The sequence below is a fragment of the Vanessa tameamea genome, chromosome 14 (assembly GCF_037043105.1).
Source record: "Vanessa tameamea isolate UH-Manoa-2023 chromosome 14, ilVanTame1 primary haplotype, whole genome shotgun sequence".
Taxonomy (NCBI): Eukaryota; Metazoa; Arthropoda; class Insecta; order Lepidoptera; family Nymphalidae; genus Vanessa; species Vanessa tameamea.
In genome coordinates this window covers 2,839,222-2,854,346 of record NC_087322.1, presented here as the reverse complement: position 1 = coordinate 2,854,346, position 15,125 = coordinate 2,839,222, and the positions used below count along the sequence as shown (strand labels likewise).

The 15,125-nt window shown below is 32.4% G+C and overlaps 1 protein-coding gene and 1 non-coding gene across 2 annotated transcripts; both read right to left on the bottom strand.

Moving 5' to 3' along the window:
- Window positions 1-2,468: 2,468 nt before the first annotated feature.
- On the bottom strand, window positions 2,469-14,615 carry LOC113398648 (clavesin-1-like). Its single transcript, XM_026637500.2, has 7 exons — window positions 14,273-14,615; window positions 9,516-9,670; window positions 8,458-8,552; window positions 7,971-8,115; window positions 4,801-4,994; window positions 3,972-4,123; window positions 2,469-2,915 (listed from the first exon to the last, which is right to left on the bottom strand). Exons 1-7 carry the CDS (start codon window positions 14,305-14,307, stop codon window positions 2,768-2,770), a joined length of 924 nt encoding a protein of 307 aa, XP_026493285.1. The 5' UTR covers window positions 14,308-14,615; the 3' UTR covers window positions 2,469-2,767.
- Window positions 7,605-7,722, bottom strand: LOC113398841 (U5 spliceosomal RNA). Its single transcript, XR_003368935.2, has one exon. It is a non-coding gene; the product is annotated as a U5 spliceosomal RNA (small nuclear RNA).
- Window positions 14,616-15,125: the final 510 nt, after the last annotated feature.

Here is a 15,125-nt window from a genome sequence, read left to right as displayed (position 1 = left end):
CATTCACTTCGAAGCTAATTTAATTGGTAAATACCTGGGTTTTAATGTTTTTAGTTATGTGTTTAGATCAAAGTTTTATTCAGTGATTTTCACAATATTTATGTATGAATATTTATTAAAAAAGGTCTCATATACTTAGGCCGACGACAAAAAGACATAATATATACAATTATAAAGAGTCCAAGGCCGCCTGGTGTTGTGATAGTCGCAAATTCAATCCTGACCCTTGGTTTATTGCCGTTACCATTCCTAAAACAGGCTTTACTTCTAATTGGATGATATGAATATTAAGTATTTCATTTAAATATAAACACATAGCATTGTTAAAAACATCTTCCCAATCTAAAATCTAGTAGAAAATATTATACATTGAACGTCACAATGAACAGACATGTCTACCAATGCACTAGCCACACACACACACACACATACCCTCACACAGATATAACTCACATTGATTATAAGCACAATCTACTACTTTCGCATCACGCTAAAACTGTTATGGCGGTTGCCTAATCGAGAATTGGAGATGAAAAATGATCCGTGAAAGCGACTTAAAAGTGACTTGTCACAATCATTATACCAAGAGACCATTTTAAAGCCTTCAGAATAGTTAGTTGTGTATTTGGAAATTCGATGTATTTTTGGTCATTCGTAATTACAATCAAACGATCGAATTTTAATCATTATCTGATGTATACTTATTGCAGATGTTTAAACAATGAATATGGATCTATTAAATGTTTATACATTATTGATACTATTAATTCATTGTATTTTATGTCGTAATAATAAAAAGGTTAAGTTTATATTTTATATGAAGAGATCGCTTTTTAGCGATAAGTCTTCTTCGAGAACTGCCTCTGTGACAGAAGTCTTTAAAGAAGACGAGATTAGTAAATTCTATCATTGACGGCGACTAATATATGATCTATAATATAATAAATTAACTTCTGTGAATATTATCTTCTTCCTCGTTATTTGGTCTGAACATTCTGAGGCACGTTTACAAGGGGTTCGAATCCCGAGTCAAATAAATTGAAAAAAAATATGTATTGTTTTTGTCGCGGAATTCTTAGTACCCTGAAATTAGTAAAGTGGCTATGTTATGCTTCTATGTTTGAGTTGGATTTATCTCTGTCCTTGTCAGATTGACAGTTAATCTGACCATGAGAGTGAGAGAATAGCTAGTGCATATCAAGAGGAAAACGATAGGGTTGAGACTAATCTATTTCTCTATCATGAGGTCAGCTCTGTTGAACCACTAGCGCAGAGGAAAAGGCAGCTGATTTGTAAGTAAAATTCCTGCGTCCTTTCCAATTAGGGGTTCCAGTGAGTAAACTTCCACTACTCGAGTCGACTATACTTTCAGCGTTATGTGATATTTGGGCAGTCAAAAATAAACAACAGAGCAATGTATACAAATAAACTGCACGACCAATGTACGTTAATGTAAAATTACTTGCATTACACCGATTCATCTTATCAAGATGAAGCTGCATCATCGAGCTGCAACTAGTTGCAGTCGTTGCGTAAGAGCTCACCTAGTTCATGTTTATTATAGAATACTATCACACATTCATCGTTAACAGAATAAAGCGCTTAATCAAATTGAAATATTTCTATTGGGTGGTCTATATTATTTATTCATATTATGTTTAATTGTTTACAGCGCTTCAGCCATGTTTGTATGTATATTTTGAACATGTGAGCCAATCTCGAAGCTAAGTAATCTGTGGAGGAGATACTATAGAGCACAAGTTTGTGCACAACTGCTGTCAGCTGCTTTCTATTGCTTTATTTTCGTATACTGATGTGATAGCGATTTGACACGATCCCAAAGAGGTTAGGTGCAGGCCAAGAAATTAACGTGTTTTCTGAGGCACAGAAAGCATGTTAATCCTTTGGCCTGAGCCACACGTAAAGCCGCATCACAGAATTAATGAAAATAAAAACTCAATAGCTGTTTATTATCCTGATACGAGGTTTAAACCTAAAACCTTAATATTTAATAACATGATTTTTTTTATGTTAAAGTAATTTTCTATATTTTTTACTAAAGAGTATGGTATATCGTTATTTAGAATTGTTTTTTAATTTTTGTTCATACATAAACAACATCGTATTTTTTTTCGCTAATTAATTTATACTGTTCATTTCAAACAATAGCTAATAAAAAAAAATGCTACACGAACAAAAACAAGCAGCAGTTGCTTATGGAACAAATTATTTAAACATAAGCAAATTTATAGTTCTATTAATATATCAGGTTAAGATGATTAAAATACTTGAAAAATAATGTAAATTTTTAATTACATGATATACCATAATAATGATGAACAAAATCTCGCACTTTAAACAATTTGAACAATTAAAATAATATCTTTTGCCAGTTCACTTGAGTTCAGGGCAGTTAAACAAAATGTCATGCTTCTATATTGAATGGGGTTATTTGAAATTAGAATTATTCAACTGTATTTATTCAGAAAATAAAACACATCTGTAAATTATATACATTATATATTTACAACGGTTCATCAATATATACATAACATGTTGTATATTTGCAGTTATTGTTAAATATAAATCCAAAAAAAACAAGGATATTCATATAAAAATATAAAACTTTCTTGCAACTACTAATTCTAAGTTGAGTTTAAAGATACCTTTTTTACAGTGTGGGCCGTTTTTATATGACTTCGGTCGTTTCTGATTAAACTACTACTTATTTCCTATTCTAATCTTAGCTTCAATGTCATCAGTCTTTTCATTCATCGATAGCATACCCTAAAGTCCTTAAGTCTTCATCGAACTGTTTGTTTTTGTAATATTTAATTTTCGTCAACCATTCTTTCAGTGAAACTGGTTCACGGCGACCGCCGTATCGTTTCGGAAGGCATTCTGGATCAATGTATCTGGAAATAATTATCGGATTTATAATATATAAACTCAAGTCTATTCAATCAATCAACGGAAGATCACTGGATTTACTTTCCGCGGTAGGAGAGCGTAAAGACAGGAAGGCTTCCAGATTCTGGACTGCCGATAGTTTATAGACAGAATAACCTTATAATTATTTATTGCCCCGACTTGGGGTTTAATACCAATTTTAACGAGATAGTTAAATTAAAAATAATAACATACTAGATTTATTGTTTAAAGATTATGATATAATCATATAGTAATAAGTGGGAAAAATAATATAATTAATGACTATGCTTCTGAAAATAAAAAATAAAGTATATTAAAATACCATCCAATATGATTTTTATATGAAAACTTTCAACACTTAATTCATATTCTTTGAAAATATATTTAACATATTGCTTAATTATTTATTTTTTCTTTCATTTATTTCTATAAAATAACAACCAAAAAACTAAATATGTGTGCGTTAAATATTGGCCTATGTTACGGCAAACAAGGTCATGACGTTTATAAATGTTTTTGTACATATGTATGTATCTACTATGTCATCTCTATTATATATTGTATTGTCTTGAAATGCTATTACGAAGTATCTCAAAGATTTATATTACATTGTTCGTTCTGTTATCCATTATGTTTAAAATTAAATAAATTATACGTAGATAATAGAAAACGCCGCATGTTTCAAAAATATTTTGAATATTTTTTTCCAACGCTATTTATTTCTTATAAAACCTTCATGGTCTTAGTATAGTCAAACATAAAAACATTAGATAAACATTATTAATATTTCATTAAAATTTTATATTAAAATAAATTTTGTATTTTTTTATTATTTTTATGAATATATTTTTAAGTATCTGAACCCGTTGCTTCGCCTTGGAATTCAGTTTGTGATAAAAAATAAAGTAAAATAAACAAACTAGCCGATATCCTTACTCGGGGCTCAAGCATGTTTCATACCAAATTAAAACGAAATAGGTTCTAGGCTGTTATGAGCACTCTTGAATCGTCGTTACATTGTCATTAAATTTAAAGCTCACCTATGTAAAGAGTCATAATCATAGCCATGAAAGTATACTTTCTTCCAAATATCTTCCGATGGCGCCAGTCTCTTGAAAACATTGAAGAGTTTCTCAAACAATCGTGAGCAATTCACTACGTGGACACCGCGCTGATGGATCGGAAACGTGATCTGCAGATAATATTTTTCTTAATATAACTCTCGTATTTCATGACAGTGGTGTAGCATAAGTAATTCATTAAATTAACGTCTCAATTTTATACACAAAATATATTATATTGATTTTGATGTAACTTGTGCAGCCAATTAGATTTGGATAAATGGGAAATACATCTGAGTAAGTGTGATAAAATTATTCTAATTTTTACTAGTTGAGACAGTAGTAACGTAGCAACAGTTCTAGTATTATTACTGGTTATTTTGGCAGGCCATTTTTTTATGATACAGTTTACTAGTCAGCTATTTTACAATAAATGTGACTATATGTATGAGGTAGTGTAACTAGGGCACGAAATGAAAACTTTTGCGATCTCATTAGAGAAAAGAGTTAAAGTTTGAAGATATTACGATGGCCTTTTTGTTTTGGCAGTTTTAGACATATTTATTACAAAAGAAAAGAGACCCTTATTTTATGATTTTTTGGATGATTTTCCTGCATTTTTATGAAAACATTTTCTTTAAAATGAGTTAATGTTTTTTTTTACTTGTTATTGTTATCTCTGCGAAGCATACGCTTTCGATTATTTTACTTTTACTCTATGATACTAACGTTTCTTTAATATTCCAATGTTTGTTTAAAATATATATTGCAATATATAAAATCATAGATAAACAGACGAAATACTTACTCCCATAACGTTCATGGCTTGTGTTGCGATGGAAGGGGTTAATTGTCGTACGTGCTTCATACCGATGCCAGCACAGTCGATCATGGCTGTACCTCCTAACACTTGTAGCTTTGGCTGCATGATCCCAACCTCTAAGAAGAGGAGACAGCCCCGTATAATATCTTCCACAGGCAAAATATCTGGATCCCATTTTCCTGTAATATATTCCGTTCAATTTAATTTTTTTCAGTTTGTTAAGTCGTATTTACAGAACAAAATTTCTCTAAACAAATTTATTGTATGGAAATTGGCAGCAATTATTAATATAATGTATATTATTTATGTAAATACTAGGTTTCGCCTGTAGCTTCGTATTTTAGGCGTTGGACATTAGGTATTAGGTATAAAAAGTAGCCTATGTCCTTTCTTGGACTTCAAGCTTGTTTCATACTAAAATTTACTGTAACTAAGTTCAGTGGTTTGGCCGTGAAATAGCAACAGGTAGACAGACAAAGTTACTTAAGCATTTACGATATTAGTATAGATTAACCTAAGAATAATATAATAAACGCTGCCTCAGTTAAACGAGTCAATGATCTAACTAACTTAACCTCACCACCCAGCTTGAGGTCAAAGTCCTACATCATAAATCATAGAGCATTTGGTAAAATAATATTTAATGACTATTTCACTGCTGCTCATTCGGTACATGTTCTGTAGAAGAGATTATTAAACGCAATCCTCAAGCAAGGAGCTGCAGTTACACTTGTAACACACAAGGAACATAATTAACTTATGTCTCTCACTTCGATCAGAAATTCATTTGTGTGGGTTTGTTATTGTTTTACAAAATACTCGTCGATGCTAACTGATTTAAAAAAGAAGTAATTATCTGTATGCCAAAATTATTGAATTAGTGAGAGATTACAGAAGGTCAATAATTATTTATTAAAAAAATATAAAATATTTATGAAATTAGAAATTTTACATAAAATTTAATCATATTTACTTTAAGGTTGGATATTTTATAACGAATATTTTGGGTATTTTACTTTTAAATATCAAAACTTAAGTGTTTTGCATTAAAAATTAAAAACAATTTGATTTGGAATGGCAGATAAGACCTATTGAATGCAGCAGAGCTAAAGCTCTTAGGAATATATCGTATTAGTAAAAACTAGTATTTTTCTCTATGTTAAATTCGAAGAAATTTAGCGTATTAGTTCTTTGATAAGAAGTGTAATATAATATTTGACAGAACATTAGAAGGCTTTGTTATATACTAAAAACTACGTAAATAGTAACCAAACCGGACTAAGAACTCAATAGTGATAATTATACAAAAGCTACTTATTTGATAGATACATGTTGCATACCTAAAATATATTCTCATTCAATATACATATGCGTTACGTTTTAGCTATACAATATTAATTTGTTTATATTCATTAATACTAATTTTTACTGAAGATAAAATTTTAGCAGAAAGACTAACTTATTTACATACAAAGCCATCAATAAAAAATTACTCTTTCTTCAAGATGGCGGAAAACCATATTTAATCTTATTCGACAATTTCAAGTTAATCTTTTTTAAGCATCATTTATTAAACATTATATTTACGCGTATATATATTGAAATGTACGACTGGACTAGAAGAACTGATACACAAAAACAAACGTTGCACTGTGATTTTGTGATGAGTAAATATATATTATAGTCATAATATTGTTGTATTAAATTTTTTTTTTGTTGTAGTAAATTTGATATTTCGAAAGTGCCAAGCTACATATTTTGACTAAGTAGAATAGAGTTAGGGCGTGTAGAGTTAGAAGCCTGGCTCTACATGAAATCTAAAAACTTTTTGACAGTGCGAGTCATATGGTCTTGGGTTAATTTTAATTAAAAGTGTTTATCTATATCAATTTACACCTCTTGTGTCAAAATTGTGAAAGTGTCCATCCTTTAGTTTAATGGGTTGGGGGATACAAGTTATAAGTTTTATAATTTTTGTTTGTGTACTAATGTTTATGACTTGTTAGCTTACATAAAAAAAATTATCTTTCTAGAATATTAGGAAATACCTTAAGAATTTTGATGATAACCAGTGCGTCAGTGATGATATCACGTTTTTTCAGATATCGATAAAATCTAAAGTATATAGGCTATGCAATCAAATCTTTTTATTTTTAATAAGTCCGGTATTGAGAACATATCTCGAGAATTTTGTTTGTCTAGTATAATTCAAACCCAAGTTATAAAAGCTTAAAAAATGACTAAGCGCTTCGTGAAAAGGTAGGTAGTGCGCTTCGCTTAGCTCGTCTTAGCGGGGTCACTACATGTCCTCAGATACGCCTATAATTACAGTTCTCAAAATAATAGATACGAGTCTCTGGTATAGACCTAATCCCTCATGAAGGCGCGTCTCTCTACGTTAAGTTGTCGGCGTTTTAATAAAATAAACAATTATGTTTTTTGTATTTATTGCTGTCTTTACTCATAGTTACGCACACTAAGACATCTTGTAAGTATGAGTGTAACTCATCCATACTAATGCACACCGGTAATTATTTATAAAGATGAGATGTTTTATTTTTGTCACTTATAATAACTGCTTATTTACTTAAATGTATTTTTTTTTGTAAAAAAATTTTTAAATATACCTTTGTTTGCTTAGCTACATTTACGGCAAGTGATTGGCTTTACGACAATAATACCTCTGCATTTTAAGAGAAGAAAAGTCTAAGAAATAATTAATGGTTTTTATAACATTACGTAGAGTGAATGTATCGGTCTACCTTCTCTTAATTTACAAAGTTAATTAAGTCCTACAATTAATGTAGGGCATCAAAAATTAATTTAGACTCATTTGAGTGTTCCCCTCCACGGAAACCTTTAGTAAAAGGCGAAAGATTTATACGTTTTGAAGGGAAACCAGAGATAAACTTGCTAGTTCTCTCATATGTTATATACTTTTAGTCTGAACCAAACGATAGCTTGAATTTTTACGAGTGAGCGACATCTAGTGATAATTATAGTAACTGATCTGTTATACAGAAACAATATGATATGGTTCGTATCTGAGATATAAAAGTAATTTTCATACAATGAACAATTTTTATTTATTTTTTAAATTAAATTCAATGTTTATTTGAAATCAATTTCAACTTAAAATATTATTTCTAACTAACCTAATCTGCATATAATAAGTCTACCAACATCTGGCCTATCAAATAAAACGCCTTCAAATATATTGCCAAGTCTTGTGAGTCCATACCAGTACACGTCACGCCACAAATGTAGATTTTGTTCCCGGAACTTACAGTAGCGCACCATCTAAAAAAAACAATAGAGCTTTACGAAAATACAACAAAATCTAATTGTGCTAATAAGAATATGTGATCGGGGTTGGCCAAAAAAAGGATTGCAATAAAAAAAAAAGAATTAAGTTAACTCTATACATAGTCCATACTAGTCGCTATATAAATTATCTCTACTTGTATTCACTAGCGCCATCTATTATCGTTTTTATAAAATAATATGTGTTAGATTATAAAACAGATTAGAAAATTAAACAACTAGACGTCATCCAATGAAAATTGAAATGACATTGATTAAATCGAAAATTAGCTCAAGATTAACCAACTGAGTCATATGTACTAGGGGAACATAACATACCAAGCGATGTGCCCGCGCGAGGATAAAGTGGCGCGCACGCAAGAACCGTAGTAAAAATGCGTCGTCCATACGCGGTGGATGGCATTCGCCTCGTTCTACAAAAAACGTAGAATGTAAAACGTTTGTTTCGAAATTTAGTTTTTCGATAACGATAAGGATTCTATAAACATTCCATGCATATGATATTCGTTACATTTTAATAATACATTAGAGTCGATTTATCAAAACCGAGTCTCTAATATGGAAAAAATAAATCTGCTGAAAATTGTATATCTTAGATGGATATTATTCTAATATTCTGTTTATATCTATTATATAAGGGATTAAATTAGGCTGCTGTACATAATAAATATAAAATTATTGTGAAACTAACTTATGGCGAGTTTGAGTAGTCCACTATTTGTTCACTAAATTTGGAATTGCCTACTAAATATATTTAATGGAAATCATTCATACAATACATTTTATGAAAATAATATTTACATAATGAGTTGAGGGTACCGTTCATTATTGTTTTATGAATTAATCAATGGATATTATTATGTTTTCTGTGCAAGCACGTCTGGGTAGGTAGTAACTATTTAGACGGACTGTTTAGTTAGTCCCAATCGTAATATATTCTACCACCAAACCGCAATACTAAGATTGTTGTATCTCGGTTTGAAGGATAAGTGAGTCAGTATAACAGGCACAAGGGACATAACATCTCAGTTCTCATGATTGGTGGCGCATTGGAGATGTAAGGAATCGTTAAAATTTCTTATGGACTTATCTCTATGGGCAGTGATGACCACTTATTATCAAGTGGCAATTGCCAGTCTGCGTTTCTCCTGACTCGTTTAGCTTTCTCAGCAAACTATGTGGCGCCTATGCTTGGGACCGACGTACCACTCCAGAGGGTCTACGTTAATAAAACCAATAAACTTTTGCCTTTTTTCATTGATAAACGCAAGAGTAGGATAGATAATCCAATGTTAACATTCTAGCAGTAAAAGAGTAAAGACTGAAGTGGCGGTGTGTCTGTTACTGTAAAATAACACATATTTGTTTAACGTTACTGTATATTATATTTCTTAGCTCTTCAACAACGGCAACACGCGTAGTGGGATCCTCTCCACATAGTATGCGCGCCTGGTGCTCACACTCCGGATCGACATGCCGGTCTAATTCCGCCTTGAAAGCTATTTCTTGGAATGATGATGTTGATGACATTCTGTAAACATGTATGAATATTTATTTATAAATCTCATCTTATTAAAAATATCTTTCACGGTTAAAAATAAAATAAAAAAATTATAACGATAAAAATACTATAAATATCTATTAATTATAATAGTTTAAAACATCGTTGTAGTACTTATAGTTAAAAAAATCATTTAAACAACACACAACACTTGGTCATACGTATTTTATATTCTTTGACTAAATGAAGAAAAGTTTAAGCGCAGGTATCATGTAAGTTTCAAAATTTACATGCATGTACACATAAAATAAAAACCTAATAAATTTAATTTTTTTTGTTTTAATAAAATTAGTTCATTAACATTTTTTTTGTCTACTCTAATCGAAGTAAGAATAATAATAAACGAACCTTAGATTTACGTATTTCATGTGATTTGCTAATAAATCAGTTATATTATGCATTATTAAGAGTTAATCATTAATATATCCTTATTAATAATATCGCTTCAATTTACTGTCAAATGTTGCTAATTTGCCTTTTTTCCTCTTAAGGTTGGAATGGAGCATATGGGTAGCCTTTTTTTTTTTTTTTTGTTTAACGAGGAGGAAATGCATTTACGCATGCTGCCCGGTCGGGGGACCGGGACGGGTATGTGGGACTCAACCGGGGCCTAATGCCCCGTGCCAGGGCAGATGCCCTGTCCTACCCACTAAAACCATCCTCGGGTTTCCACCATGCCGCCGAGTGGTGAGGCCACGGGATCGCCAAGGGCATGCAACCGCGACCCCACCAGCGGCAGCCGCCGTAAGGCGGCTGAATATTCATGGAAAGCGCGCCTAGTGCGCGCCTTCCCCCTCATCCTCCATGTGGGAATGTGACGAACTCCCCCGAGTCCGCCACTGGAGGCTGGGCGTCAACGAAGCTGACGCCCTGCGGCGGATAAGATGGTAGGCTCCGCCGCTGACCGCCGGTGTAAAACACCTGGGAGGCTCGAGTAGCGAGCCCTCCCACTCCCTCCTAGCCAACGAGGCCACTCACATGGTCCGCCCTGAAGCCGATCAGGGACGTACCAGGAGCGGCTCCGCGGCATCCCTCCCGCCAGTCTTAGCCGCGGGCGACGAGCAAGCTCAAGCCGGCCCCGTTGCCCAGGGTACACCACGAGGAGGTGACTGACATGTACCCCCATATGGGTAGCCTAACTCAACCACAAGAGGAGAAAATACAAACAAACAACTTTGACATTGACGCGATATCATTGGTCGATTTATGATATTCATTATGGATTAGCGAAAAAAGTTCTGCGACGAACTAATGTCGACCGGATAGAGGCCTATCTAATGTAAATAACGTATCTTTTAGTCAGAACTGCAGAATGGCAAGCGCAAATAAGGCGGTCAATTTCTTGCGAACCGGCAACTTTGAAGGCATACCGTGAACACTAAGGTGTTTGCTTTTGAGAGGAGACGGAAAGAAAAGCCCGATGCAAAACGGGACGAGCTCAAGGCCCGGCCACCTGTGGCCATACATTATGTCGGAGGGGTGCTGACCTGCAGTGCAGCGCAGTTACGCAGGATCACATGGTCGTAGATGCGGTGCAAAATTTGTCTATGTCAGTCACAGAAGTTCTTAATAGTCAGATCCCAGTCGTTGTGGCCGTATACGGCCGGGATATATTAGGTCCTTACATATTAAATTAGCGTTTTGTCGCACTGACCACTTTGATCTGAAATGTCTCCTCTTTGGTTAAGAATTCCAAATTCAAATTTATAAATTAATTTAGCTGGTACATTTGAGTTTTGAAAATAGTCATGTTTTTTTTCTCATCATTTTTTTCTTTTGCGTCGCTTATTATCGCACATGAAATACGAGTTCTACCGTGGCACCAGTGCTACAGAAACAGGTCGAAGGATTAATGATGTGTACGGCGCTTATGTTGCAAAAGAAAACACGGTACGTTTTTGGTTTTAATGTTTTCGTTCTGGAAATTTCGACCTTTAGGACCAACCCCGAGATAGATAGCTGAGGGCTTCTGGGTAAGTGATAAAACTGTATTATCCAGTTGAAGCAAATCAAGAAAGTAAAAATCCTTGATCGATGGGTACCTCATGAATTGAGTGAATCGAATTTGCAAACACGCGTCGACTGCCGTGTTACTTTGCTCAACCGACACAATAATGAAAGGAATTTAAATCGAATCATTACTTGTGATGAAAAGTGTATACTTTACGATAATCGGAAGCACTCGTCGCAATGGCTGAAACCTGGAGACCCAGTCAAATCCTACCATAAACGAAAATTGACTTAGAGAAAGTTACTTGTGAATGTTTGGTGGGCTAGCGCCGGTGTCGTTCACTACAGCTTTCTAAAATCGGGTCAAATGATTACGGCAGATATCTATTTTCAGCAACTGCAAACCATGAAGGAAGAACTAGCGGCTAAACAACCGAGATTGGTCAATCGCTCTAGGCCACTGCTGCTTCACGACAACGCAAGACCAACGGAATTTGGACAACTTCTTACAAGGATAAAAATTCAACTCCGATGCGGCAGTCCAAACCGACTAAAAGAGTTTATTGATTCTCACCCCCATGTTTTTTTTGTAAAGGGACAAGAAACTACCTATGAGATGGCAAAAGTGCATAGATAACAGCGGATGCATACTTTGACTAATCAAATAAATTTTACAAAAAAAAATTTACTTTATATTCCTACGGTACAAAACGCCAATTTCATATGTAAGGACCTAATATATATATTATTTGAACTTTGGAAATAAAATTAAAATAAATAGCGGAATAACGTTGTATATTATAAGTAACTAAATAAATTCTTCGTCAAGAAATGTTTCCATTGCATAATATATAATATAGAGTTCTTACCAAATCATATGGAACGGAAAAGTAATCTAAGGTTTTTATCTTTACTCCTTCGATTGAATGAGGCTAAAGTATACTAACTAAAAACTAAATATCAATAAAAGTTCCTTAATATTGTGTATACAATTAAATGTTTATATATTTAATAAAAACAATCAGTCTCGTGATATCTAAATGTAAAACATGTTTTGATAAGCATATAGGCTAATGTCAGATATAATTTATATCTAATTCGAAATGTTGTAAACACTGCGTCAAAAATAAAATTCGAAACTTTATTATTTTGATAACTTGTAAATATATTTTATTTTAGTAAACGAGAAATGATCAATTGATTAAACTCTAATTGGACGTCAATTTTACTTGAAGAGCGCTTTCAAATCTGGACAATCACTAATTGTGTGCCTTTAAATCATCTCGTGCTCAGCAGTAAAAACATAATCATGAGGAAATGTGTGTGTTGAAGGAAAACAAACAGTCTTGTGTATCCATTAACTAGTAAGCTCAAAGTCTTCTCAATGGGGCAAGATAAGTCCTAGACTTTAACAATTTTATACCCGCTGTTACTTTTAACACTGTTTATTTATATGATATTGGTAAGCGGATGGGTAAATGGGTCAACTGATGGCAAGGGGTCACGTCATCGACATTCGTGCTGTGAGTAATATTAACTACTAGTTGTCGCCTGCGGCTTCGCTCGCTTTTAAAGGGGTTGGTCGTCATGTGTTGGGCAAAAAAAGTAGCCTATGTCCTTCCTTGGAGTTCAAGTTTACTTTCATTTACGTTTAAGGTTTAGGAGTGAAAGAGCGACAGACAGGCAGCAGACAGAGTAACTTTCACATTTATAATATTAGTATAGAAGTATAGATTCCTTAGATCGCCAATGCTAACTAAAATGTAACTTGTACCTGATTTCACACTGGCTGACTCATACTATAAACCGGAACACCATAACACCAATTGATATTTGACGCTAGAATATCTAATGATTACCCACTCATCAGATATTATATATATATATATATGACTAGGTAAGACGGACTTGCCTATAACTAAGCCCTGACACAATTTTACATTGACGTAATATTTAATACTAATGGTATTGTTATACAACTTTTTCGATGTTCATGTGGTTAGATAAAGATAATTCAATTCTAAAACCCTTTTCTTATTATATTTTTACTAATATTTTTTTTAAAAACTTATTATATTTTTTTAATTGGAATAGGCCACGAGATTACGCTAACTTATCATGGTTTCTCTCATACAATTCTGACACAAATAATATCTATTACGAAATTAATTTAATATTTTTATTCAGAGAGATAAAAATCTTTAGAAGACTATTTATAAATTTTGCCCTTTTTATCTTTTTTATATATCTATTAATATATTTATTGTCTCATTACATAAAGACAAGTAAATAAATATAGGAATATGTAAAAAAAAAACATATTTAAAGAAAATAGACCAAGGTCTGAGATACACATATGTAAATTTTATTTTCTTTGGATGTTGTTGTTATAAGTCCCTGGTGGATAATTTATTTTATTTATGTCAGATACAATAATAGATAAGCTACTTTTTTGGCTAATTGTTATTAATCCAAGTGTAATATAAAAAAAATAGCATTATATAGTGCAAACAAAAATAAATAACGACATGTTGACATGACTAAGTGGAAACTCGATGTTACAATACGTTTTTAAATATTGAGACCAAATCAGTCGACTTTATTATAAATAGAAAATATTACCTTAGTTTATTTCGCTTGTGTTGCACAAAAAGCATTCGCTTTTTAGTCTATACTCACTAAGCTGTTTACATTTCACTAACCCATTTACGGTTTATTCGCCTATTATTATCAAATCCTATCTCCTTTCGAATTATGGTGTTCTAGTACTTTGTAAACGTTTTTAAACACTTTTCACTAATGAATTAATTTGACACTCTTATATAATTTTATTAGTTATATTGTTTTAATGTAACTTATTATTAAATTAGTAAATTATAAATAAGTAACAACAAGCGCGTGCGCATATCACAAATAGAGTAAACAATTCTGCACACAATGTTCACATTGGACTGTGACTTCGTGGGGCGTGATAATACCCAGTGATATTTTATCAATAAATATTTTAAATGGAATATAATTAGTGTTATCATTATGAACCAATGTTATTCTTGTAAAATATCGATAGGTAAATAAGAACCAATGTTATTCTTAAAAATATGTACATATCAAGATTAATGTATTCCCTATAAAATATAGTAATATTTATTTTGAATAGATTTGCAGTGAGTTACAGCATTAGAAAGAATAATATACAAAAGAAAGATCAATTTTGTTAATTAAATTACATAAAAAATTAAATCTATTCAAAAAACTATGTAACATGGGATCTGAGAAAATAAAATAGCCAAGTGTCTGGCATACGTGGATCTTAATTGAATTAAAAACTGTATTGTTTGCTTTCTAAAAAACCTAATATCGTCGTTGCGCCTGCAAAGGTCGTTACGTGTTTTTTTCTTATTTTTAGATTCTTATGCCGTTTTTAATCGTTATTTTAATTTATGTAGCTTTCGATATATGAACGTCACATAGTTAC